At 44.0% G+C, this 26,385-nt stretch overlaps 1 protein-coding gene across 5 annotated transcripts in view; it reads right to left on the bottom strand.

Annotated features, from left to right (window-relative positions):
* DENND1A (DENN domain containing 1A) overlaps positions 1–20,381 on the bottom strand; it is a 785,792-nt gene extending 765,411 nt beyond the window's left edge. For all 5 annotated transcript variants that reach the window (XR_005774032.1, XM_040406251.1, XM_040406253.1 and 2 more), the window contains exon 1: positions 20,254–20,381. Coding sequence is in view for 4 of the 5 variants with exons in the window: in XM_040406251.1 (XP_040262185.1) it covers positions 20,254–20,270 (17 nt within the window). In the remaining variant the exon portion in view is untranslated. The remainder of the gene's footprint in view (positions 1–20,253) is intronic.
* Between the last annotated feature and the right edge of the window lie 6,004 nt (positions 20,382–26,385).

The following is a 26,385-nucleotide window of genomic DNA, read 5'->3' as shown; positions in this document are numbered from 1 at the left end:
TTTGCGGACCCATTGACTTGAATGGAGCCAAGCACCGTGATTTACGGGCAAGAATAGGACATGTTCTATCTTTTCACGGAAATACTGAAACGGAATGCACACGGAGACACTTCAGTTTTTTTTGCTGAACCATTGAAATGAATGGTTCAGTATATGTACCACATACTGAACTAAAAAAAACGGCCATTATACTGAACACTAAATACTGTCGTGTGCATGAGCCCTAAGTGTGATTTCTCTTTCCTTATCAGCTTTCTGAGTTCCCTAGAAGAAAAAAAACATAGTAGGAAGTAAGGGACGTTTGGTCACTTGGTCACTACAGAACAGTGCTTCTGAGTGAAATGCATCTAGCTGTGCAGATGAAACCGGGAATATGGCTGAAAAAAACATTAAGGAAGCCAAAACATAACTGCTCCTTCACAGTTATGATTGCACAAAGAAGCACAGTCATTATGCTAACTTTTTTTGAAAACTCAGGTACTCTTTAAGGTATAGTAGTCTAATACAGATATATTATCAGCTCAATGTTCCTCATTTATAGCACACCTAGTTGTGCAAGGAACACCAGGAGTTCAGTTTTAGTCCATCAATAGGGTTGTCGGATGGACTAAAGCTCATTTTATGCATCTAAGCAACTACGGCTTATTCATTTCATACAGATAGGTTACTTAAAGGGCGGAATATCTTTCATTAGTTCAAATGACCTAGTATTAAAATACATAGGGCCAGATTTATCATGACTGACAGCTCACTCCACTTTCACATATGGCTAAAGTCAGTTTTAGCCAAGTCAGATTTATGATCGGCCCTTTAAGACTGTAATAAATGTGGTTTGACGGTAGCAGTTTATCCGTCAGTAAGAATCTTTACAAAAGTCGCACATCTTTACGAAAAAGTCGCACGTTTTGTATGAAAAAGTCGCATGTATTATTAAAAAGTCTCATAAGATAAGCATGGTCCTCACTGGAGTGAAATTGCGACTTTTTTGCGACTTTTTAAATAGTCCCAATAGTAAATCTGTCTAGAGATTCATTTACATAAGAAAACACGCCCACTTTCAGAAAACTGGCGAGCATAGTGCAGAGCAGAAAAAAGTCGCAAATTTGTGCGCAGTTTTAGCGTTTGGGACTTTTTTGGGGACTTTTTCACTCCATTATTCTGACTTGAGCTAATGATAAATCTGGCCCATAGAATCTGAAGGACAGTGGCTGGGGTTCGGCCACATGCTCAGTTTTTATGAAGCCAAAATCAGCAGTGGATCATAAAAAGAGAAAAAGAATAAAGGACAGGTATTCGGAATCCACTCCCCGATATAGCTTTAAAAACTGCATCAAAAAACCTGAGCATGTGGCCATGTCCTTACACTTCTTTTTTTCCCCTCAAAATCTGTAATCGGTTGAGCAATTTCCTACATCTGTCCACACCCATGAGTTTATTTAGCACAACTGCCTATTAAAACAGCCAGCCAAGATAAAACAAAATTTAATCTGGTGCGATTTCGGGGCACTCCCTCAGCTCCGGAGCCACAGCTTCACATAAAAAAAAAAAAATTCTACTCTCTGCTGTTAAACGGAGAGACCTGGGGCTATAGGATCCTGGGGAGATGCCTAAATGCTTGCAAAATTGGGCTGGTCTTGCTCGTGAAGTGCGTCTTCAGGGTCTCCAATTTTTTTTTGTTTTACATCATAAAACCTATCAAAACTATTTCATGGCGTCGGAGGGCACAGAGGAGCCGTGACTGTTGCACTCTGTCACGCTTGCATATGGTTAACATTAACCCTTTCACTTCTGGTGCAGGCCAATTTCGAGAAGAGCAACTGGGGTCAATGCAGTTTTAATTTCGTGCACCACGTGACTGTTTGCATTAAGTTAGGCCTTAAAATTTGTTGGAAATCCTATAAGCATTAAAACTACTGAAAGCGTAAGGGGCAAATATTACTATCTCCTGCAATGGTCATGTCGGCAACGGTAAGCAGTGCTCGGAGTCCTGCTACGATCATTGGTCTCCTGCGTTGTGTACACAAGGTCTTCACGTCTTATAAAGTCATGGCGCATTACTAGGATATGCCATGACATCATGCTGATGGAGGTGCGACCTCTGGGACGCCCACACAGCGCCACAGTCTCCTGTTGTGCAGGGAACGGCAGCACAGTCCCATTGGAGTGAGGGGATAGCTGCTATTCAATGCCGGTTCAATTCCAGGACCCAAATGCTAGTTACTAATGCTAAGCACTCACTGGGGGACATTTATCAAGACTGGAATTCCCATACACCAGTCTTGATCTCCCTGCATTGGACTGAGGGGAAAATGCGCCATAATTTGTGACTTATTTGTGCCACAAAATATTTAAAAAATGTCCCCTATAGAGTCATGCTGACCACATTTAATTGACTTAAAGGGGTCGGCCAATTATCAATGACATTTCTCATAAAGGTATAAACTGTGCACTTTCCCCCAGCTGCTCTGGTATCCACAAAGTACACATACTTACCGGGCATCTTCTGCAAGATGGCGGCAGTCAGGATTTTCATGGCTTCCACTAGTTCTGCACAGGTATACGATGGCAAGTGGTCTCTCCCGGCGCATACTCAGATAAAGGCAGCAGAATGCTCCGTCTTTGAGCAGGAACCGGACATGTCCACTGACTGCTCAGCATCTGCGCAGAAGGACAGCCCAAGGAAGAGGTCACATGAATAAGTCACGTGGCTGCTGTCCTCTAATACAGTGTTCCTCAACTCCAGTCCTCAGGGCCCACCTACCGGTCATGATTTCAGAATATCCCACAAAATGAACACCTGTGGTAAGTCCTGATGCCCTGACACTCATTATATCACCTGCTCAATACTAAGGGAATCCTAAAAATATAACCGGCAGGTGGGCCCTCCTTATATGGAGTTTAAAGGACTGATCATGGCATTTTGAGGAATGTCATTGTAATATAGTCAACCCCTTGACTAGCAAAAGCTAAAGGGCATCTGTCAGCAGTTTTGTACCTATGAAACTGGCTGACCTGTTACATGTGTGCTTGGAAGCTGAAGGCATCTGTGCTGGTCCCATGTTCATACGTGCCTGCATTGCTGAGAAAAATTACATTTTAGAATATGCAAATGAGCCTCTAAGAGCAATGGGGGCGTTGCCGTTACACCTAGAGGCTCAGCGCTCTCTGCAGCTGCTGCTCCCTCTGTACTTTCATCGATAGGGACGTCAGTGAAAACATCATAATGCCTGGCCGTGTCAATCAAACAGGGAGCAGATGGAAGAGCGCCTATATTAATTCGGAATCCTATGGTAAGGCACTTGTACGTGGGTTTAATGGGTTGACCTTTCTTAGTTCTAGCCTGGCCATAGCTTACAACTCTCTCCAGAAAAGTACAAACTTTTATTATTTTTATGGACCTTGTAGATGATATCTTTGTTGGAGCTACATTTCATCTGAGGGGCTCGCACAGAAGACGTATATTGGCTGTGTAAGTATTATGGAAATGAAAGGGAAGGCATAATTGTGGCTGTCATATTCCCTTTCAGTAGGAACGTATCAGTGTAATAATGTGCTACAGCTCCAGCTTGATGAAGCCTGTCCTGCAGTAATTTGTGCAACCAGGCCAGCCTTCATAAAATATATATGACACAAGCCATTCGCTGAAAGAAGATCGCAGCAAGAAAGAAGAAAGAAAACCTTCCTTTCTCCCTCCTGCTGGGACCCAACCCCAATTTGGATCGCAAAAAAAAATTAAAAATATATGGAAGAAAAATTACACTTATGTGAATAAATCCTTAAAGCGAACCTCAGGTTCACGAAAAAAAAAAAAAACAACATGTTAACTGGGGAACGAACAGAACACTTATATGGTTTGAAACGGGGGGTTTCAAACTGCCTGATATACACTGGGTATTTGGTAGTCTAAGACACTTCCTCCTACCTTCGTATTGGCCAGCACTGCTCTTCTGAACAGTGCTGGCCAATCCAAAAGCAGGGCTAGACAATCGAACTCTACTTTTCTGAGTTCAGTTGTACATGGGGGCTGTCTTATCAGTGACCGATAACATTCCCTGTGTGTATACAGAGATAGATGTCAGTCCCTGATAGCGGTACACAGGGAGGAGGTCTTATCAGTGACCGATAACATTCTCTGTAAGGCCTCATGCACACGACCGCAGTTATGGTCCGCATCCGAACCGCAGTTTTTCTGGCTCGGATGTGGATCCATTCACTTCAATGGGGCCGCAAAAGATGTGGACAGCACTCCGTGTGCTGTCCGCATCCTTTGCTCTGTTCCGTGGCCCCGCAAAAAAAGTATAGCATGACCTATCCTTGTCTGTTTTGCGGACAAGAATAGGCATTTCTACAATGGGCCGCCCGTTCCGTTCCGCAAATTGCGGAAGGCACATGGGCGGCTTCCGTTTTTTGCGGACCGCAAAAAACGGAACAGTCATGTGCAGGAGGACTATGAGTGTATACAGAGATAGCTGTCAGTCACTGATAGCTGTACACAGGAAGGTGTTATCAGCGATTGATAGCATTCACTGTGTAAGTGTGTATACAGAGATAGATGTCAGTCATTGATAGCTGTACACAGGAAGGTGTTATCAGCGATTTATAGCATTCTCTGTGTGTGTGTGTGTGTGTGTATACAGAGATAGATGTCAGTCCCTGATAGTTGTACACAGGGAGGAGGTCTTATCAGTGACTGATAACATTCTCTGTGTAAGTGTGTATACAGAGATAGCTGTCAGTCACTGATAGCTGTACACAGGGAGGAGGTCTTATCAGTGACCGATAACATTCCCTGTGTAAGTGTATATACAGAGATAGCTGTCAGTCACTCATAGCTGTACACAGGGAGGTGTTATCAGCGATTTATAGCATTCTCTGTGTGTGTGTGTATATACAGAGATAGATGTCAGTCCCTGATAGTTGTACACAGGGAGGAGGTCTTATCAGTGACTGATAACATTCTCTGTGTAAGTGTGTATACAGAGATAGCTGTCAGTCACTGATAGCTGTACACAGGGAGGGTGTTATCAGCGATTGATAGCATTCACTGTGTAAGTGTGTATACAGAGATAGATGTCAGTCACTGATAGCTGTACACAGGGAGGTGTTATCAGCGATTGATAGCATTCTCTGTGTGAGTGTGTATACAGAGATAGCTGTCAGTCACAGTTTGTGCACTGGGCCAGTTCTATAAATTACAAGTATTAGTAATTAGTATAAATCTGCTCAGCATCTCCTGCTCTGTAACATGCTGTCTGCAGATTGCACTGCGTACAGGTCTTCTTTAACACCTTCCGAATGCCATACATGTACAGTGGAAGTTTGGTCTTTAAAAATGGCACCTGCTAAGAAGCTGAGCAGCCAGGTACGTGCTGTTTTACACGGCAGACACCCAGAGGCAATGTCCGTGATTGGCAATAATGCAAGAAAATTGACATTTAACCCCTCAGATGCCGTGTGCAATTACAACCACGTCAGAGCAGTGAAACCTCAGAAGTGCTGGGTTCCAGGGGACCGAATGGCCTCAAATAATGCAGTATTCGGGTCTAGAGCAGTCACTTCATATAGACACATACAGTTACATGCATGTGTATATTCACAAGCAGATTGGTTGCAGGAATTTCTGTGAATGTCCCATTCATCTGTCAGGGGTCAGCAACCTCCGGCACACCAGCTGTTGTGAAACTACTACTCCCAGCATGTTCTATTCACTTCTAGAAGTTTTGAGAACAGCTGAGCAGTTGTGCATGCTGGAAGTTGCAGTTGCCCAACACATGGAGAGCCATAGGGTGCTGAAAACCAATGCAGGTGCAGCCGAAGTAACCCCATTCTCATGTGTGTAGCTGCATTAGAATCTGCACACCCTAATGGTGCACTGCAAGTAAATGAACGCAGGATGAAGTAAATTGAATGTTACACTTGTCCATATCTGTGCTGGAGCCTGATAATGAGGGGCTTCAAAAAGGTGCACTCCAAGGGCCCGTTAGACTACTCGAGAAGCCAATTTGTGGCCTGGCAATAAGAACATACACAAAGATTAATAGAAGACTCCCCAAATAGATGCCAGTCGGCTACATGCAACTTTCTCTTTCAAGAACTGAAATACAAGTTTAAAAACAGCCCAAGGAAAAAGGACCACAAGATCTGGTGTCCTAAGGGCCTCTGCAAGCTGGAACATAAGAGGTAGGTTATGGCCACATACAGAGAATATTGATAGCATGGCACCCTGGATACAACATATTCCACAACTCTTACAGCCCTCCTTTTAAGATGATCAGATTTCCTCATGTACAAATGTGTCTTCAAGTTTTACATCTGGTAATGATGACGGAAACTGACTGAGCCAGCACTACAGCAAATAGCCATGAATAATGTATACCCAGGATTCACCGCCATCCTAGCAACCCTGCATTAACCCCTCCACCGGTCAAATTTGCAAGAACACAAGCCATCAAATTTTTTATTTTTTTTTTCCTGTATATTTATGTTAGTTGAAAGACCTATCCTGGGTGTCATAATAGGGCGGCGTTCACACGACCATATGTATTCTGCAGTCCGCAAAACAAGGATCTGCAAAATACAGAATTTTTTTTTGCAGTCCCATTGACTTCACTGGGTCCATGCTCTGCATTTGCATCCAAAAATAAGGCCTCATGCACCCGGGCGTATCCGATTTTGCGGATAGGTACATCGTGACCTCTGTTAGAAATACCTATTCTTGACCGCAAAACAGGCAAGAATAGGACTTGTTCTATTCTTTTTTTTCAGGGCCCGCAGAAGAGACCTACTGATAGCAAAAAATACAGAACGCATGGGGACCGCAACTACGGTCATGGGCATGGGGCCTAAGCATGTTCTTACTTTTGGGGAACGGACATACGGATGCAGAAAGCACAGGGACGTAATCCGTACTTTGTGTGGCTGCATTTTACGGACCACAAAACATATATGGTTGTGTGAACGGGATGCTGAGGCTGGCCATAAAGGTTAGATCACAGGGGAGTACAACCATTTCAGATGGATTCACAGGATTGTAATGGCAATGGTGGCAGGAAATATAGGCTGATCCCCACCGCTGGGTTTTGGCTGCACTGCTCCCATTCAAGCGTCAGAGTTCCCGTGTTTCCCCACGTCAACACCTGTTTTGACGTAGGTCATATGGCTGCTGCCGCCAATGACTAGCCAAAGCGGTGACATGTCAGCTATGCATCATTTGACACAGTAACGTGATGCATGGGTGACCCGCTGTGGCAAATCATTGGCTGCAGTGGCCGCGTGACCTGCAAATGTTGGCATAGATAATGAATGGAGCGGCAGGGTGCATTATTGGTCTATTGCTCTATTAGGACAAAAATATGGGATCCCCATTCTTGGGATCAGAGAGTGTCCCAGCGGTCAAACCCCCACTAATCAGTTAGTTATTCCCTATCCTGTGGACAGGTTTTGACTGGGGTTCCTTGGGCCACCAGAAGAGATTATTCTCATGACCCGACCCCCTACAGCAATGAAGTCTAATAGATTTTGATTCAAAGAAATAGACCCTAGTGGCAACTTATGGTCTTCAAAGGCAGCTCCAACTTTTTTCAGAGCCAGGGCCCACTGAAGGATCCTTTTGTACTCTGGTGGGCTAGACCGATGGTGCCTGTGGACAGGGAATATCTTTTATACAAGCCTTTAAAGGGGTTCCCTGGGAATTAAGAAAATTAAAATACTTAAATATTACATATATATATATTCCCAAATATTTTTCATTATTTATAATTGCTCATGTTGTCTAGGGAGCAAGGTCATCAGGGGAAACAAAAGTGCCGCCGTCCTGTTAGTACGCACAAAATCTGTCCTAATGACACAGCAGGACAAGTTACTTCACAAAACTGAGCTGCTCCATCTCTGCTCTCCCTGTCAGGGATTCTGATCATGAATACAGATGAGAAGATCTTCAGCTGAATCTCTGTAGGAATGGAGTTCATGAGGAGACATGAAGTACAGGGAGGACGGACAGGACAGACTGTGGTAATGGAGACTGCATATAATAGCTGCTGCTCATTAACCATACTCTCCCCTCTGTACTTCATGTCTCCTCATGAACTCCATTCTTACAGAGACTAAGCTGAAGATTTTATCAGTTTAAGGGTCCATTCACACGTCCGTAATGTATTGCGGATCCGCAATACACCCAGCCGGCACCCCCATAGAACTGCCTATTCTTGTCCGCAAATGTGGACAAGAATAGAACATGTTCTATTTTTTTGCGGACCGGAAGATCGGGGCTGCGCTCCGGAAATGCGGATGCAGAGAGCACATAGTGTGCTCTCCGCATCCATTCCGTCTCCATAGAGAATGAATGGGTCCGCGACCGTTCCACAATTTGCGGAACGGACGCGGACCCATTCTACGGACGTGTGAATGGACAGAGCAGAGAGGAGGATGAGGCAGCTCTTTATCTCAGTGTTGTGAAGTAACTTGTCCTGCTGTGTAATTAGGACAGGTTCTGTTTGCACTAATAGTAAGGCGGAAATTTTATGTCTCCTAATGATTGCTGCCGCACATGTGTATGAGAACTTAGAAAGAGACTGTCATGTCCTATATGATGTCCAATTTTCTTTCTTTTACGTCAATAATGGGATAACTCCTTTAATGAAAGGGTTCAAAATGTATGAGTGCAACCGAGATGGGATACAACCAATTACACTGCTAACATATTGCTGGTAATTGTTCATTAGGCATGCAAAAAATGCCGGAGTGCTTCTTTAATATATTAGCATGTTTCCTCATAGGTATATTAAACACAATTACAGAATAATAATCCTTAATGGAGCAGGCTCTACACAGACATAAAGCGACTGGTCACAGCAGAATCCAACAGGAAACCTTCCCTGCAGCAACAACATGAGGGATAGGAGCCACTGACTATACCTAGACATCTGTATCATCTATGTGAGATGGCCTGCACACCTCTTTTAGGGTTTCATTTTCTTTATTATGGGGGGCCGCCATCTTGCTTGAGCTGCTCTAAGGGTTTTTTCCATCACAGACAATGGGGGCATATTGCTAGGATATGTCCCATTTGTCTTAAAGGTGGGACCCACACCTATCTCATAAATGCAGCCGAAAACAAAGCCAGCAAAGTGGTGGCCGGTAACTTGTCTATTTTCGGAATCCCCATGGAAATTAATGGGGGGAGTCCAACGTGCTTGCACAGCAACTGCTTCTATTCACTTTTATAGGGCCGACGGAAATAGCCGAGCGAGCAGCCCCATAGAAATGAATGGAATGGCAACCACTTCACTTTACCGCCTGTGTTTACCTCTGGGACCCGCACCTATCAGACAATGGGGGGAAATCCTAGCAATATGCCCCCATTGTCTCAGATTGGAAAGCCCCTTTAACAACTTTTCAGCAGCCAGATCAACCATAGGGCACAATAGACACATGTCCGTTGATGTCTATGGGACAACTACCTGGACATGCTCTGTGACTGTGCACAGGCCACTCTACAGGGAAGGGGAGTAGATAAGCTGTGTTACCACCTTTTATGAAAAGTAAATCCTGTGTTATTTATACAGGGGTGATATACTTCACTGTAATTCTTCCTGTGGTGATGATGATGAGAAGACTGCTGAGAAGTGATCTCCAGGGAACAGGGAAATGAGGACTCTTGTTAGGCTAACCCTGTGGCAGAACATTACAATGGGAATAAAATTACCTCATCATATTTCTGTATATCTTGTCTTCAATACTTTTACAGATTAAGCTTTATGAGACGCTCGAGTGCTAGAGAACCATATTAATTATTGCTGTGTCTCCATAGAGTCATTCACAGGCACCTCGATATTAAAACGGAGTGTGATTCATACACAGTGCTGATGTCCGATACTGGTGTGGTAGGAGGACGGAGTGGGCGTGCTCAGCTGGTGACCACACAAAAGCATCTGTCCATCCCCTAAAAAGACTAAGGCCTCTTTCACACTTGCGTTGTCCGGATCCGGCGTGCACTCCACTTGCCGGAATTACACTCCGGATCCGGAAAAACGCAAGTGTACTGAAAGCATTTGAAGACGGAACCGTCTTCAAAATGCTTTCAGTTTTACTATGGCAGCCAGGACGCTATTAAGGTCCTGGTTGCCATAGTAGAAGCGGGGATCGGGGGAGCAGTATACTTACAGTCCGTGCGGCTCCCGGGGCGCTCCAGAATGACGTCAGAGCGCCCCATGCGCATGGATGACGTGTCCAATGCGATCACATGATCCATGCGCTTGGGGCGCCCTGACGTCACTCTGGAGCGACCCGGGAGCCGCACGGATGGTAAGTATGCTGCTCCCCCGCTCCCCGCTACACTTTACCATGGCAAACAGGACTTTAGCGTCCCGGCAGCCATGGTAACCACTCTGAAAAAGCTAAACGTCGGATCCGGCAATGCGCCGAAACGACGTTTAGCTTAAGGCCGGATCCGGATCAATGCCTTTCAATGGGCATTAATTCCGGATCCGGCCTTACGGCAAGTGTTCCGGATTTTTGGCCGGAGCAAAAAGCGCAGCATGCTGCAGTATTTTCTCCGGCCAAAAAACGTTCCGTTCCGGAACTGAAGACATCCTGATGCATCCTGAACGGATTTCACTCCATTCAGAATGCATTGGGATAATCCTGATCAGGATTCTTCCGGCATAGAGCCCCGACGACGGAACTCTATGCCGGAAGACAAGAACGCAAGTGTGAAAGAGCCCTAAAGCCCCCAACTCAGACTGGACATTGAGTTGTACTGTTTTACTTATTTATGTTTCATATGATTTTTATTTTTTATTTTTTGCAGTATAAGGCCCGTTTCACACAAGCGAGTTTTCCGCATGGGTGCAATGCGTGAAGTGAATCCATAGCACCCGCACCGAATCCTGTCTCATTCATTTCAATGCGTTATTTTTTTTTTTTTTTCACGTATCAGTTCTGCGTTGTGTGAGAATCGCAGCATGTTCTATAGTCTGCATTTTTCACGCAGCCCTGGCCCCATAGAAGTGAATGGGGCTTCAGTGAAACACGCATGGCATCTGGTTACTACGAGATGTTGTTTGTAAATCTTCAGGGTTTTTTTTCACGCGCGTAAAAAACGCTTCAAAACTGATTGCACCCGCGTGGAAAAAACAAACGCTGATCGCACATATACAAACAAAACTGAAGAACTTGCATGTGAAATGGTGCGAGTTTCACTGAACGCATCCGGAGAGAATCTGTATCGTTCGTGTCAAAGAGGCCTATAACGTAATTTTTGTTTAAAAAAATAAATAAAAATGGATCGTGACAAATCCCATTCATTTCTGGGGCTCCAAAAGAGGTTGTCTCACTTCAGCAAATAGCATTTATTATGCAGAGAAAGTTAGTACCAGCAAGTTAGTAATGTATAGTTATTATCCATATTGCTTCCTTTGCTGGCTGGATTCATTTTTCCATCACATTATACACTGCTCGTTTCCATGGTTACGGCCACCTTGTAATCCAGCAGCAGTGGCCGTGCTTGCACACTATAGGAAAAAGCGCTAGCCTATGTGCTCTCCCATAGTCCTGGCCACCAGAGAGGCCGGCGTTTTTTCTTATAGAGTGCAAGCACGACCACCACTGATGGACATGGACAATCACAATACATTAGTAAGTGGCTTGTATTAAAGGGGTTGTCTCATCACAGACGACGGGGGCATAACGCTAGGATATGCCCCCATTGTCTTAAGGGTGCGGGTCCTAGAACGGAGCCCCAAAACTGTTGGAGGGCATTCATTTTCTATGAGGCTGGCGAAAATAGCTGAGCGCTGGCTCGGCTATTTCCGTAGGGCCCATAGAAGTGAATGGGAGCGGTGGCCGGTCATGCACGGTGCACTCCCACTCACTTCTATAGTGAGCGCGCTTAGTGGTGGTCCTCCAGCCACCACTTTGCGAGGCTCCATTTCAGATATAGGTGCGGGTCACAGGGATGGCACCCACACCTACAAGACAATGGGGGCATATCCTAGTGATGTGATCAATTTCAAAGTGCAGAATTGCAAGAGTGAAAATAACCTAAAAGTTTGTGCACACAACCGTATTTTTCTTCAGCGTGACCCATTCATTTCTACGGGACCATGCATTTGTTTTGTGTGTGGATCCGTGTGCCTGATTTACAGATCTCAGCACAAGTCCTATTCAGGATCAGAAAATAAAAATATCTAACGCCACAGAAGCTATCCATATTTCGCAATTCGTTTTTTTTCTTTTCGGTTTAAAATATGAGTGAGCCCTAAATTCGTTTTTTTTTTTGTGTTCGTAGATCGCGTGGACTGCATGTTTCAGATGCCTTGCATACCAGAAAGCACTTCTATTACACCGCACTCGAGGTCTCCCATAATAACAGGGGCAGACCGTTACAGTACGTTACAGTGTACTGTAAGGAAGAGAGTCACCTAAAGAATCCAGGCCGGACAGGTCTCCGCATGTCAACATAAAATACGTAGCGTATATGCAATGCCAGAACATTAAAGGGGTTGTCCCATGAAAAATATTCAAAAGTTTTCAAACCAGCTCCTGGATCTGAATACTTTTGTAATTGTAAGTAATTAAAAATGTAGCATAGCCGCTGAGTTATTCAATAGAATGTATCTGTATAGCGCCACCTGCTGTTTTTTTTTTTCTTATTTCTTTGTCCAGCTTACTGAGACGGCCGCACATGCTCAGTTTCATCCTTCAGCTGACACGCCCCCCGAGCTGCAGTAGAAAAGACACGCCCCCCGAGCTGCAGTAGAAAAGACACGCCCCCCGAGCTGCAGTAGAAAAGACACGCCCCCCGAGCTGCAGTAGAAAAGACACTCCCCTTGAGCTGTGATAGGGAGAGCATTGACACACCCCCTGAGCTGTGATAGGGAGAGCATTGACACGCCCCCTGAGCTGCAGTAGAAAAGACACTCCCCTTGAGCTGTCAGCCTGATATAAATCTAGCAGAGCAATGAATGGGGAGATCTCTGGATCCATGTGAGGTGCCGAGAGGGTTCTAGCTTTGTTAGGCTACTTTCACACTAATGTTTTCAATTCCGCTATTGAGTTCCATCATAAGATCTTACTAGCGGATAAAAACGCTTCAGTTTTTTGTCCCAATTCATTGTCAATAGGGACAAAACTGAACGCTCCAAAATGCATTCCGTTCCGTGGACAGAATAACGCTGCAAGCAGTGTTTCTGTCCGTGATGTGGTGCGGACACACAATGTAAGTCAATGGGGACGGAACCGTTTTCTCTGACACAATAGAAAACGGATCCGTCCCCCATTGACTTTCAATGGTGTTCATGACGGATCCGTCATGGCTATAGAAGACATAATACAACCGGATCCGTTCATTACAGATGCATGCGGTTGTATTATTGTAACTGAAGCGTTTTTACAGATCCATGACTGATCCGCAAAAAACGCTAGTGTGAAAGTAGCCTTAGAAAGGTATTGTCATGTACTATGTGATGTCTGATATTAAATTTTTACAATAATCATGGGATAACCCATTTAAAGCTAACATGACAACCTCCTAATAGGGCACATTGAAGCACCCCACATTTACGGATAAACATGCAGTGACAACGGAGACCACACAGTAATACTATTCCCTGTGAGGTACCCAGTGTCTCCCAACCACCACAAAAGCGGTAGAAATCCGGCAGAGCCGGGTTAGGCCGGGAATAGGGTTGTCACCAGAATTTGGACTTTGATTTCAGTACCGAGAAAGGTATCACGATACTCGATACCACACAAAGTATCAATTGCCCATTATATGAGGAAGTACTTGATGGGGTCACATACTAACTATTAGGGGCTATTCAGTATTCACACAACTATTTCGCAGTCTACAAATCGCAGATTCCCCCCCCCCCCCCCCACCCCATTGTAACAATGCCTATTCTTGTTAGGAAAACGGACAAGCATAGGACATGCTCACTTTTTGCGGGCAGATATAAGGATGCGGACAGCACATGGTGTACTGTCCACATTTTATGCGGCCTCATTGAAAAGGATTGATCCACATGCGATTCACAAAAACATGAGGATTGGACGCGGCTTGTAATTACAGTCATGTGAATAGCGCCTTGTTGTGAGGTACATGGAAGTCTAAATTGATAAAACCATGTGCCTCATATTAGTAGTAGCCCCATGAAGCATCTCCTCACATAATGGACAACATGGGGTTAAATGCATGAGGCACCTGACAGAGTTACTTACTATTAGGGGTCATGCACACAAACGTATTTTATGTCCGAGTCCGTTCTGTTTTCTTTGCGGCTCGTATGTAGAACCATTCATTTAAATGGGGCCACAGAACAAAATATGGAAATGACTCCGTTCCGCAAAAAAAGATAGAACATACCCTGTTCTTGCCCGTTTCAGGCATTGTTACAATAGATCAGCAAAAAAACGGATGCAACATGGACGTCACACGGATGTCATCCGTGTGATTTGCGGACCGCAAAATATATACGGTCATGTGCACGAGCCCTTAATGTGAGGCACATGGTTTTTCAGTTTGGACCTCCATGTGCCTCATATTAATAGTGACCTCCTCAGGTACCTCACACTATCCCCATGTTGGCCATATGTGAGGAGGTACATGATGAGGTTACTTACACATGGAGGTACTAAAGTAAGAACGCCATGTGCCTCACATTAATAAGAAGTAATTCCATTGGAAACCTGAACATTTTCATCCGCTTGTGTCACGGTACCTCCTCGGACTGGACCAGATGGGCTTGCTTTTCTTCTCAACATGCATCAACGGGCCTTGAAGTCCATGACCCTTTCTTGCTCTTTGACTCTTTAAAAGTCCTAACCACTGCAAACCCCTCATAGCACCTGCTGTTCTGGAGATGCTCCAACCCCGTTGTCAAGCCATCATAAATTTGTCCTTGTAAAAGTACTCAGATTCGCACGCTTCCAACACGTTAACGGGGTTGTCCCAGTTTATAAAAATAGGCTGCCCATAGGTAGGTGTTTGCCCGGTTTCTGGAAAAATGTAGGTTTTAAGCCCCATTCATATGTCCGTAGTTTTGTTTTTGTATTTTTTGAGGATCGGATGTGGACCCATTCATTTCAATGGGTCCGCAAGAAAATGCTGTATGCATCCGTATGTCCGTTCCGTAGTCCCTCAAAAAGGATAGAACATGTCCTATTCTTGTCTGTTTTGTGGACAAGATTAGCTATTGTTACAATGGATCAGCAAAAAAAAAAAAAGATGCAATACAGACGTCATCCACATATACAGTCAGGTCCATAAATATTGGGACACCGACACAATTGTAACATTTTTGGCTCTATACACCACCACAATGGATTTGAAAAGAAACAAACAAGATGTGCTTTAGGCCGAATGCACACGGCTGTGTTCCGCGGCCGAGAGCGTAACCCGGCCGGGATTCCTGCTGACAGCAGGAGCGCACGGCATCATTGGTTGCTATGACGCCGCTGCTGTACAGTAATACACTCGTATGATCTATACGAGTGTATTACTGTACAGCAGCGGCGCCATGAAGCGCACGGTGTCATAGCAAGCAATGACGCCGTGCGCTCCTGCTGTCAGCAGGAATCCCGGCCGGGTTACCACGGACCGCTCTCGGCCGCGGAACACAGCCGTGTGCATTCGGCCTTAACTGCAGACTGTCAGCTTTAATTTGAGGGTATTTACATCCAAATCAGGTGAACTCCAATGAGGTCTAAAGCATTTGGCTGAATATGAGCAGATAATATTGCCCGAAACACTTCAGAATTCATCCTGCTGCTTTTGTCAGCAGTCACATCATCAATAAATACAAGAGAACCAGTTCCATTGGCAGCCATACATGCCCACGCCATGACACTAGCACCACCATGCTTCACTGATGAGGTGGTATGCTTAGGGTCATGAGCAGTTCCTTTCCTTCTCCATACTCTTCTCTTCCCATCACTCTGGTACAAGTTGATGTTGGTCTCATCTGTCCATAGGATGTTGTTCCAGATCTGTGAAGGCTTTTTTAGATGTCGTTTGGCAAACTCTAATCTGGCCTTCCTGTATTTGAGGCTCACCAATGGTTTACATCTTGTGGTGAACCCTCTGTATTCACTCTGGTGAAGTCTTCTCTTGATTGTTGACTTTGACACACATACACCTACCTCCTGGAGAGTGTTCTTGATCTGGCCAACTGTTGTTGAAAGGGAAAGAATTCTTCGGTCATCCACCACAGTTAATTTCCGTGGTCTTCTGGGTATTTTGGGGTTGCTGAGCTCACCGATGCGTTCATTCTTTTTAAGAATGTTCCAAACAGTTGTTTTGGCCAGGCCTAATGTTTTTGCTATCTCTCTGATGGGTTTGTTGTGTTTTTTTGTCAGCCTAATGATGGCTTGCTTCACTGATGGTGTCAGCTCTTTGGATCTCATCTTGAGAGTTGACAGCAACAGATTCCAAATGCATATAGCAAACTTGAAATTAACTCTGGACTTTTTATCTGCTCATTGTAATTGGGATAATGAGGGAATAACACACACCTGGCCATGGAACAGCTGAGAAGCCAATTGTCCCATTACTTTTGGTTCCTTAACAAGTGGGAGGCACATATGCAAACTGTTGTAATTCCTGCACCGTTCACCTGATTTGGATGTAAATGCCCTCAAATTAAAGCTGACAGTCGGCAGTTAAATCACATCTTGTTTGTTTCATTTCAAATCCATTGTGGTGGTGTGCCTGGAACACGGCTTTTCAGGCAGTTAGGCCTGTTTCAGACGGGCGTTGAGGGAAAATGTGCGGGTGCGTTGCGGGAACATGCGTGATTTTTCCGCGCGAGTGCAAAACATTGTAATGCGTTTTGCACTCGCGTGAGAAAAATCACACATGTTTGGTACCCAAACCCGAACTTCTTCACAGAAGTTCGGGCTTGGGATCGGTGTTCTGTAGATTGTATTATTTTCCCTTATAACATGGTTATAAGGGAAAATAATAGCATTCTGAATACAGAATGCATCGTAAAATAGCGCTGGAGGGGTTAAAAAAATAAATAAATAATTAAACTCACCTTAATCCACTTGATCGCGGAGCCCGGCATCTCTTCTGTCTTCATCTTAGCTGTGTGCAGGAAAAGGACCTGTGGTGACGTCACTCCGGTCGTCACATGATCCATCGCATGATCTTTTACCATGGTGATGGATCATGTGATGACCGGAGTGATGACACCACAGGTCCTGTTGCTCCACACAGCTAAGATGAAGACAGAAGGAGATGAGGGGCTCCGCGATCAAGTGGATTAAGGGGAGTTAAATTATTATAAAATTTTTTAACCCCTCCAGCCCTATTGTACTATGCATTCTGTATTCAGAATGCTATTTTTTCCCCTTATAACCATGTTATAAGGGAAAATAATAATGATCGGGTTTCCATCCCGATCGTCTCCTAGCAACCGTGCGTGAAAAATCGCACCGCATCCGCACTTGCTTGCGGATGCTTGTGATTTTCACGCAACCCCATTCACTTCTATGGGGCCTGCGTTGCGTGAAAAACGCTGAATATAGAGCATGCTGCGATTTTCACGCAACGCACAAGTGATGCGTGAAAATCACCGCTCATGTGAACAGCCCCATAGAAATGAATGGGTCTGGATTCAGTGCGGGTGCAATGCGTTCAACTCACGCATCGCATCCGCGCGGAATACTTGCCCGTGTGAAAGGGGCCTTAGCCAAGACAGCTATGGGCCCCAGTCTGTCAAGGCAACTGATTGGAGCCCCACAATTTCGTTGGGGGGGCTCTGATTGGAAGGTAAAGGGAGCCCCCTCCCTCTGCCTAACCCTACAGATGCTGCGATTGCTACTGACCGCGGCATTAGAGGGTAAATGACTGGGATCGGTATTAGACATCCAGAACCCGTCGTGTATGCATCGGGCTGAACGAGTGAGCCCACTCCATACTCTTTACACTGCATCGCAACATAACCCTTACATGCATCACAATGTAAAGTTAACAGTTTGGCCTCTTTCACGCAGTTTTTAAAACTGCAAGTAGATTTAAAAAAAAGCGCCATAGGAATTAGGGTTCATTCACACGTCCGCAAAATGGGTCCGCATCCGTTCCGCCATTTTGCGGAACAGGTGCGGACCCATTCATTTTCAATAGGGCCAGAATGTGCTGTCGGCATCCGCATTTGCAGATCCGCACTTCCGTTCCGCAAAAAAATAGAACATGTCCTATTCTTGTCCCAATTGCGGAGCATTTTCTATGAGAGTGCCGGCGCTGTGCGGTCCGCAAAATGCGGAACGCACATTGCCGGTGTCTGTGTTTTGCGGATCCGCAAAACACATACAGACATGTGAATTGACCCTTAACATGCAGTATTCCCGTTTAATTCAATGGAGATGAATTGCAAGTGTTTTCAGGCGGTTTTTGGGTACGGTATCCACGCCAAAATTCATGTAGAAAAAAAACCACGTGATTTTGCCGTATTTTTCTTTATACAAAGACCAGCGTTTTAGTGTTTGTTTCCCCCCCTTCGCTGGCGGAGAAAGCGTATACTTTATTACAAGGTTGAGGCCACATCATACATTAGGCGCAGCGCCTGCAGTCCGTGGAGAAAAAAAATATTCCAGCCCCTAAATGTTTCCAGGCGTAAAGGTTGGTAAACGCATTGGCTCCAATGTCCCAGCCCCCGCCACTCCGAAGCGGAGAGCATGGCGCAAAATATTGTCATACTGGCGGGGTCTTGCAACTTTTTTTAGGCCAAAAACTGGCATAGCGCCCATTGTAAATGACCCCCAATGTGTCAGAACACACAATAGTGCATGTCTATAGTACATAGCGGGGAAGATTTATCACAAGGGGACACTTTGAAACCCGATCTGCTAGAGTTTGCCGTAAGTCGAGCGTCAAAAGTGGGGTCACCGTTCATACTACAAACTTCACAACATAGAAAAAGGACATTTAAAGGGGTTATCCTGGAAATAATATTGTCCTATCCTCAGGATAGGTCATCAATACCAGACAGTCTCCGTCACCCTGCACCATCGCTGTTCAGCTCTCCGTGATGATGTCACCCACTGAAGTCCTATGTACGGTGCTGCGCTTTGTGAGCTGCCGGGATCACCAGAGCTCCGGTGAACGCGGCGAATCCCTAGACAGATGATCGTCAGGGTGTGCTGGCACTTGCCCCCTGCCGATGTGATAATGGTGAATAAATGTGAATTTTTCTACAAATTTGACATCAACGTACCCAAGATAGGATATGTGACACCGTCATTAGAGGGGTTGTGTCACTTCAGCAAATGGCATTTATTATGTAGAGGAAGGTAATACAAGCCACTTACTAACGTATTGTGTTTGTCCATATTGCCTCCTTCATCACATTATACACTGCTTGTTTCCATGGTTACGACCACCCTGCTGTCCAGCCACGGTGGTCGTGTTTACACATTATAGGAAAAAGCACCAGCCTATGTCCTGGTCACCAGAGAGGCCGACACTTTTTCCTATAGTGTGCAAGCACGACCACCACTGATGAACTGCAGGGTGGCCGTAACCATGGAAACTAGCAGTGTATAATGTGACGGAAAAATAAATACTGCCAGCAAAGGATACAATATGGACAATAATAAGACATTAGTAAGTGCCTTGTATTAAGTTCCTCAACATGATAAATGCTATTTGCTGGAGTGAGACAACCCCTTGCATGGAAAGCAGATTTTACAGTATGGCCGCCATTATTATGTGCCGGTACTGCCCCTTCTATCAGTTGGGTCATCGGACCTCATTCATAGCAACCAATCAGACGCCACATTACATGTAGGCAACGCTGGTTGCTATGGGCAACAAGTCCTCTTTTCCCCCCTCAGAGACGTGAGGCGTGGTCTGTAGCAACCGGTTTACACCTACAGCCTAACTGGTTGCTATGGGCAACTCCTCTTTTTTTTTTCTAAATCTCCCCCACAGTCTGTCGCTATATCGCGCATCAGCAACGCAGAAAATGGCGCAACGCACTGGTACATGGGGGGTCACTTCCTTCCTGTATTTATCCAATGGACGGTGACACCCTGAGTGACCAGAGTATAAAAATGTCACAAAGGTCACACTGACAGACATACACTGCAGGGTCCAACCCCCATCCCAAGACCCCAGGAAGAGCCAATAGCACAGTCAGCAACCTACATGTGGAAATAACAGCAGCCATGCACACAGGTATGTCCAGCAGCAGCCATGTGTGACCACTGCCCCCCACACCACAGACAGGATGTCAGCCCGCCCCGGACACTTACTTCACCCTGGAGCCCATTGTCTCCGGTGTCCGGGGTCTTCTCCCTCCCTCACACACACAGCGCCATGGTAGATGATAAATCCTAGGGAGCTAAAGGACCTTTGAATGGTGGTAGATGATAGATTCTAGTCGGCTAAAGGACCTTTGATGATGTCATGACCATGTGATCAGTCACGTGTGCGGGCGGAGTCAGGCGGTGCTGCTGGGGAGTTTCATGCAGTTATGTGAGACTTTCCTCATGAGATGTGTGCGCTTCTGAGCCCGGGACATACACAGCTCTGCACTGCACAATACACACACAGAGTTCTGTACTGCACTGCACACACATACAGCCAGGAATTTTATAATGTATACACACAGCTCTGCACTGTATGCTGTATACTCGCACTGCATGCTGTATATACACACACAGCTCTGCACTGTATGCTGTATACTCGCATTGCATGCTGTATATACACACACTGCTATGCACTGTATGCTGTATACTCACTCTGCATGCTGTATATACACACAGCTCTGCACTGTATGCTGTATACTCGCACTGCATGCTGTATATACACACACAGCTCTGCACTGTATGCTGTATACTCGCACTGCATGCTGTATATACACACACAGCTCTGCACTGTATGCTGTATACTCGCATTGCATGCTGTATATACACACACTGCTATGCACTGTATGCTGTATACTCACTCTGCATGCTGTATATACACACTGCTATGCACTGTATGCTGTATACTCACTCTGCATGCTGTATATACACACACAGCTCTGCACTGTATGCTGTATACTCGCACTGCATGCTGTATATACACACACTGCTATGCACTGTATGCTGTATACTCGCACTGCATGCTGTATATACACACACTGCTATGCACTGTATGCTGTATACTCACACTGCATGCTGTATATACACACTGCTATGTACTGTATGCTGTATACTCACACTGCATGCTGTATATACACACTGCTATGCACTGTATGCTGTATGCACACTGTATACACACTGATCTGCACTGTATACAGTCGTGGCCAAAAGTTTTGAGAATGACACAAATATTAGTTTTCACAAAGTTTGCTGCTAAACTGCTTTTAGATCTTTGTTTCAGTTGTTTCTGTGATGGGGTGAAATATAATTACACGCACTTCATACGTTTCAAAGGCTTTTATCGACAATTACATGACATTTATGCAAAGAGTCAGTATTTGCAGTGTTGGCCCTTCTTTTTCAGGACCTCTGCAATCCGACTGGGCATGCTCTCAATCAACTTCTGGGCCAATTCCTGACTGATAGCAACCCATTCTTTCATAATCACTTCTTGGAGTTTGTCAGAATTAGTGGGGTTTTGTTTGTCCACCGGCCTCTTGAGGATTGACCACAAGTTCTCAATGGGATTAAGATCTGGGGAGTTTCCAGGCCATGGACCCAAAATGTCAACGTTTTGGTCCCCGAGCCACTTAGTTATCACTTTAACCTTATGGCACGGTGCTCCATCGTGCTGGAAAATGCATTGTTCTTCACCAAACTGTTGTTGGATTGTTGGAAGAAGTTGCTGTTGGAGGGTGTTTTGGTACCATTCTTTATTCATGGCTGTGTTTTTGGGCAAAATTGTGAGTGAGCCCACTCCCTTGGATGAGAAGCAACCCCACACATGAATGGTCTCAGGATGCTTTACTGTTGGCATGACACAGGACTGATGGTAGCGCTCACCTTTTCTTCTCCGGACAAGCCTTTTTCCAGATGCCCCAAACAATCGGAAAGAGGCTTCATCGGAGAATATGACTTTGCCCCAGTCCTCAGCAGTCCATTCACCATACTTTCTGCAGAAGATCAATCTGTCCCTGATGTTTTTTTTGGAGAGAAGTGGCTTCTTTGCTGCCCTTCTTGACACCAGGCCATCTTCCAAAAGTCTTCGCCTCACTGTGCGTGCAGATGCGCTCACACCTGCCTGCTGCCATTCCTGAGCAAGCTCTGCACTGGTGGCACTCCGATCCCACAGCTGAATCCTCTTTAGGAGACGATCCTGGCGCTTGCTGGACTTTCTTGGACGCCCTGAAGCCTTCTTAACAAGAATTTAACCTCTTTCCTTGAAGTTCTTGATGATCCTATAAATTGTTGATTGAGGTGCAATCTTAGTAGCCACAATATCCTTGCCTGTGAAGACATTTTTATGCAACGCAATAATGGCTGCACGCGTTTCTTTGCAGGTCACTATGGTTAACAATGGAAGAACAATGATTTCAAGCATCACCCTCCTTTTAACATGTCAAGTCTGCCATTTTAACCCAATCAGCCTGACATAATGATCTCCAGCCTTGTGCTCGTCAACATTCTCACCTGAGTTAACAAGACGATTACTGAAATGATCTCAGAAGGTCCTTTAATGACAGCAATGAAATGCAGTGGAAAGTTTTTTTGGGATTAAGTTAATTTTCATGGCAAAGAAGGACTATGCAATTCATCTGATCACTCTTCATAACATTATGGAGTATATGCAAATTGCTATTATAAAAACTTAAGCAGCAACTTTTCCAATTTTCAATATTTATGTAATTCTCAAAACTTTTGGCCACGACTGTACACACAGCTCTACACGAACAATAGACAGGCACTCAACATCTAACTCAGCACAGGCAATCAAGTAAAATTCACATTTGATTCTAATATTTAAGTTTTTTAAAATAACCAGAAACATATAGTATGAATGAGAATAAGAATAAGGATATAAAGGTCCAATTGATGCTTATTACGTTCTAGTGCTTTGACCTGAGGTGAGTATGTTACAGTATATAGTGCATTCACATTAGCAGATACTTAGATAAAATACAAAAATTCATACACAACAATTCGTTTTGTTAAAAAACTTCAAAAGCTTAAAAAACGTAACAAATTTAGAAAAAGTCCATAAAAAAGCAGACAGTATGTTTTTCTAAGGATATTTCTGTTGACTGTATAAAGCTGCTTTGTTAGTCTGTACTAACCATCCACATATTCAGTGTTCAAGTTCATATATATCCCGTAATTAGGTGGGTGGTTAAAAGGTTAATAATTCATCCCCAAAGGTAAGTAAGTGGTTAAAAGTTCACCCACGTATACACACACACTGCTCTGCACTGTGTATATATACACACTGCACTGAACGCTGTATACACACACTGCTCTGAACTGTATATATATATACACACTGCACTGAACGCTGTATACACATTGCTCTGCACTGTGTATATATATATATACACAGCACTGCACGCTGTATACACACACTGCTTTGCACTGTATACAGTTGCAAGAAAAAGTATGTGAACCCTTTGGAATGATATGGATTTCTGCACAAATTGGTCATAAAATTTGATCTGATCTTCATCTAAGTCACAACAATAGACAATCACAGTCTGCTTAAACTAATAACACACAAAGAATTGAATGTTACCATCTTTTTATTGAACATACCATGTAAACATTCACAGTGCAGGTGGGAAAAGTATGTGAACCCCTAGACAAATGACCTCTCCAAGAGCTAATTGGAGTGAGGTGTCAGCCAACTGGAGTCCAATCAATGAGATGAGATTGGAGGTGTTTGTTACAGCTGCCCTGCCCTATAAATACACACACCAGTTCTGGGTTTGCTTTTCACAAGAAGCATTGCCTGATGTGAATGATGCCTCACACAAAAGAGCTCTCAGAAGACCTACGATTAAGAATTGTTGGCTTGCATAAAGCTGGAAAGGGTTATAAAAGTATCTCCAAAAGCCTTGCTGTTCATCAGTCCATGGTAAGACAAATTGTCTATAAATGGAGAAAGTTCAGCACTGCTGCTACTCTCCCTAGGAGTGGCTGTCCTGTAAAGATGACTGCAAGAGCACAGCGCAGACTGCTCAATGAGGTGAAGAAGAATCCTAAAGTGTCAGCTAAAGACTTACAAAAGTCTCTGGCATATGCTAACATCCCTGTTAATGAATCTACGATACGTAAAACACTAAACAAGAATGGATTTCATGGGAGGATACCACAGAGGAAGCCACTGCTGTCCAAAAAATACATTGCTGCACGTTTACAGTTTGCACAAGAGCACCTGGATGTTCCACAGCAGTACTGGCAAAATATTCTGTGGAAGGATGAAACCAAAGTTGAGTTGTTTGGAAGAAACACACAACACTCTGGGCCAGATTTATCATTACTCTGACAGCTCACTCCACTTTAACATATGGCTAAAGTCAGTTTTAGCCAAGTCAGATTTATGATCGGCCCTTTAAGACTGTAATAAATCTGGTTTGACGGTAGCAGTTTATCCGTCAGTAAGCAGCTTTACAAAAGTCGCACGTTTTTATGAAAAAGTCGCATGTTCTATTAAAAAGTCTCATAAGATAAGCATGGTCCTCACTGGAGTGAAATTGCGACTTTTTTGTGACTTTTTAAATAGTCCCAATAGTAAATCTGTCTAGAGATTCATTTACATAAGAAAACACGCCCACTTTTAGAAAACTGGCGAGCATAGTGCAGAGCAGAAAAAAGTCGCAAATTTGTGCGCAGTTTTAGCGTTTGGGACTTTTTTGGGACTTTTTCACTCCATTATTCTGACCTGAGCTAATGATAAATCTGGCCCTCTGTGTGGAGAAAAAGAGGCACAGCACACCAACATCAAAACCTCATCCCAACTGTGAAGTATGGTGGTGGGGGCATCATGGTTTGGGGCTGCTTTGCTGCGTCAGGGCCTGGACGGATTGCTATCATCGAAGGAAAAATGAATTCCCAAGTTTATCGAGACATTTTGCAGGAGAACTTAAGGCCATCTGTCCACCAGCTGAAGCTCACCAGAAGATGGGTGTTGCAACAGGACAACGACCCAAAGCATAGAAGTGAATCAACAACAGAATGGCTTAAACAGAAGAAAATCCGCCTTCTGGAGTGGCCCAGTCAGAGTCCCGACCTCAACCCGATTGAGATGCTGTGGCATGACCTCAAGAAATCGATTCACACCAGACATCCCAAGAATATTGCTGAACTGAAACAGTTCTGTAAAGAGGAATGGTCAAGAATTACTACTGACCGTTGTGCACGTCTGATCTGCAACTACAGGAAATGCTTGGTTGAAGTTATTGCTGCCAAGGGAGGTTCAACCAGTTATTAAATCCAAGGGTTCACATACTTTTTCCACCTGCACTGTGAATGTTTACATGGTGTGTTCAATAAAAACATGGTAACATTTAATTCTTTGTGTGTTATTAGTTTAAGCAGACTGTGATTGTCTATTGTTGTGACTTAGATGAAGATCAGATCACTAGTGATGAGCGGCAGGGGTCATATTCGAATTCGCGATATTTCGCGAATATTTAGTAGAATATTCGTCGCAAATTTGAAAATTCGCGATTTTTTTTTACTCAAAAAATCGGAAAGGTAATGATTGTGTAATATGCGAATTTTCGGAATTCGAATTTTCGGATTCGAATTTTTTATTGCGACTTTTTCAACTTACAACTATTAGACAAAGAAGATTATATCACTATATTAGCTAAATTGCTCTATTCGATTTTTTTCGAATATTCTCTATATTGCTATAACTTCGTATTTTCGAATATTCGTAATATTCTAAAACAAGAATATATAGCAATATAGCGAATATTAAAAAAAAACGAATATAGAGCAAAATTCGCAAACAATACTACTCCTAAAGTCAAATATATTGCAGCCTTCTTATTGGCCCACAAGCTAGAAGCAGTGAGGGATCATGTGTACTGATAAAAAAAATTAAAAAAAAATCGAAAAAAAATCTGAAAAAATTCGAATATTCGAAATTTCAAATATATATAACTATATTCGAAATTTTCGAGAATTTTCTAAGTACCTATATTCGCAATAAAAATTTTAAATTCTAATATTCGTGATCAACACTACAGATCACATTTTATGACCAATTTGTGCAGAAATCCATATGATTCCGAAGGGTTCACATACATTTTTTTTTGCAACTATATATACACACAGCACTGCACGCTGTATACACACACTGCTCTGAACTGTATATATATATATCTACACACTGCACTGAACGCTGTATACACACACTTCTCTGCACTGTATATATAAACACTGCACTGAACGCTGTATACACACACTGCTCTGCACTGT

This window comes from Bufo bufo, chromosome 8 (assembly GCF_905171765.1).
Source record: "Bufo bufo chromosome 8, aBufBuf1.1, whole genome shotgun sequence".
Lineage (NCBI taxonomy): Eukaryota > Metazoa > Chordata > Amphibia > Anura > Bufonidae > Bufo > Bufo bufo.
The sequence above is the reverse complement of the archived record's forward strand: the minus strand, read 5'-3'. Positions and strand labels throughout refer to the sequence as shown.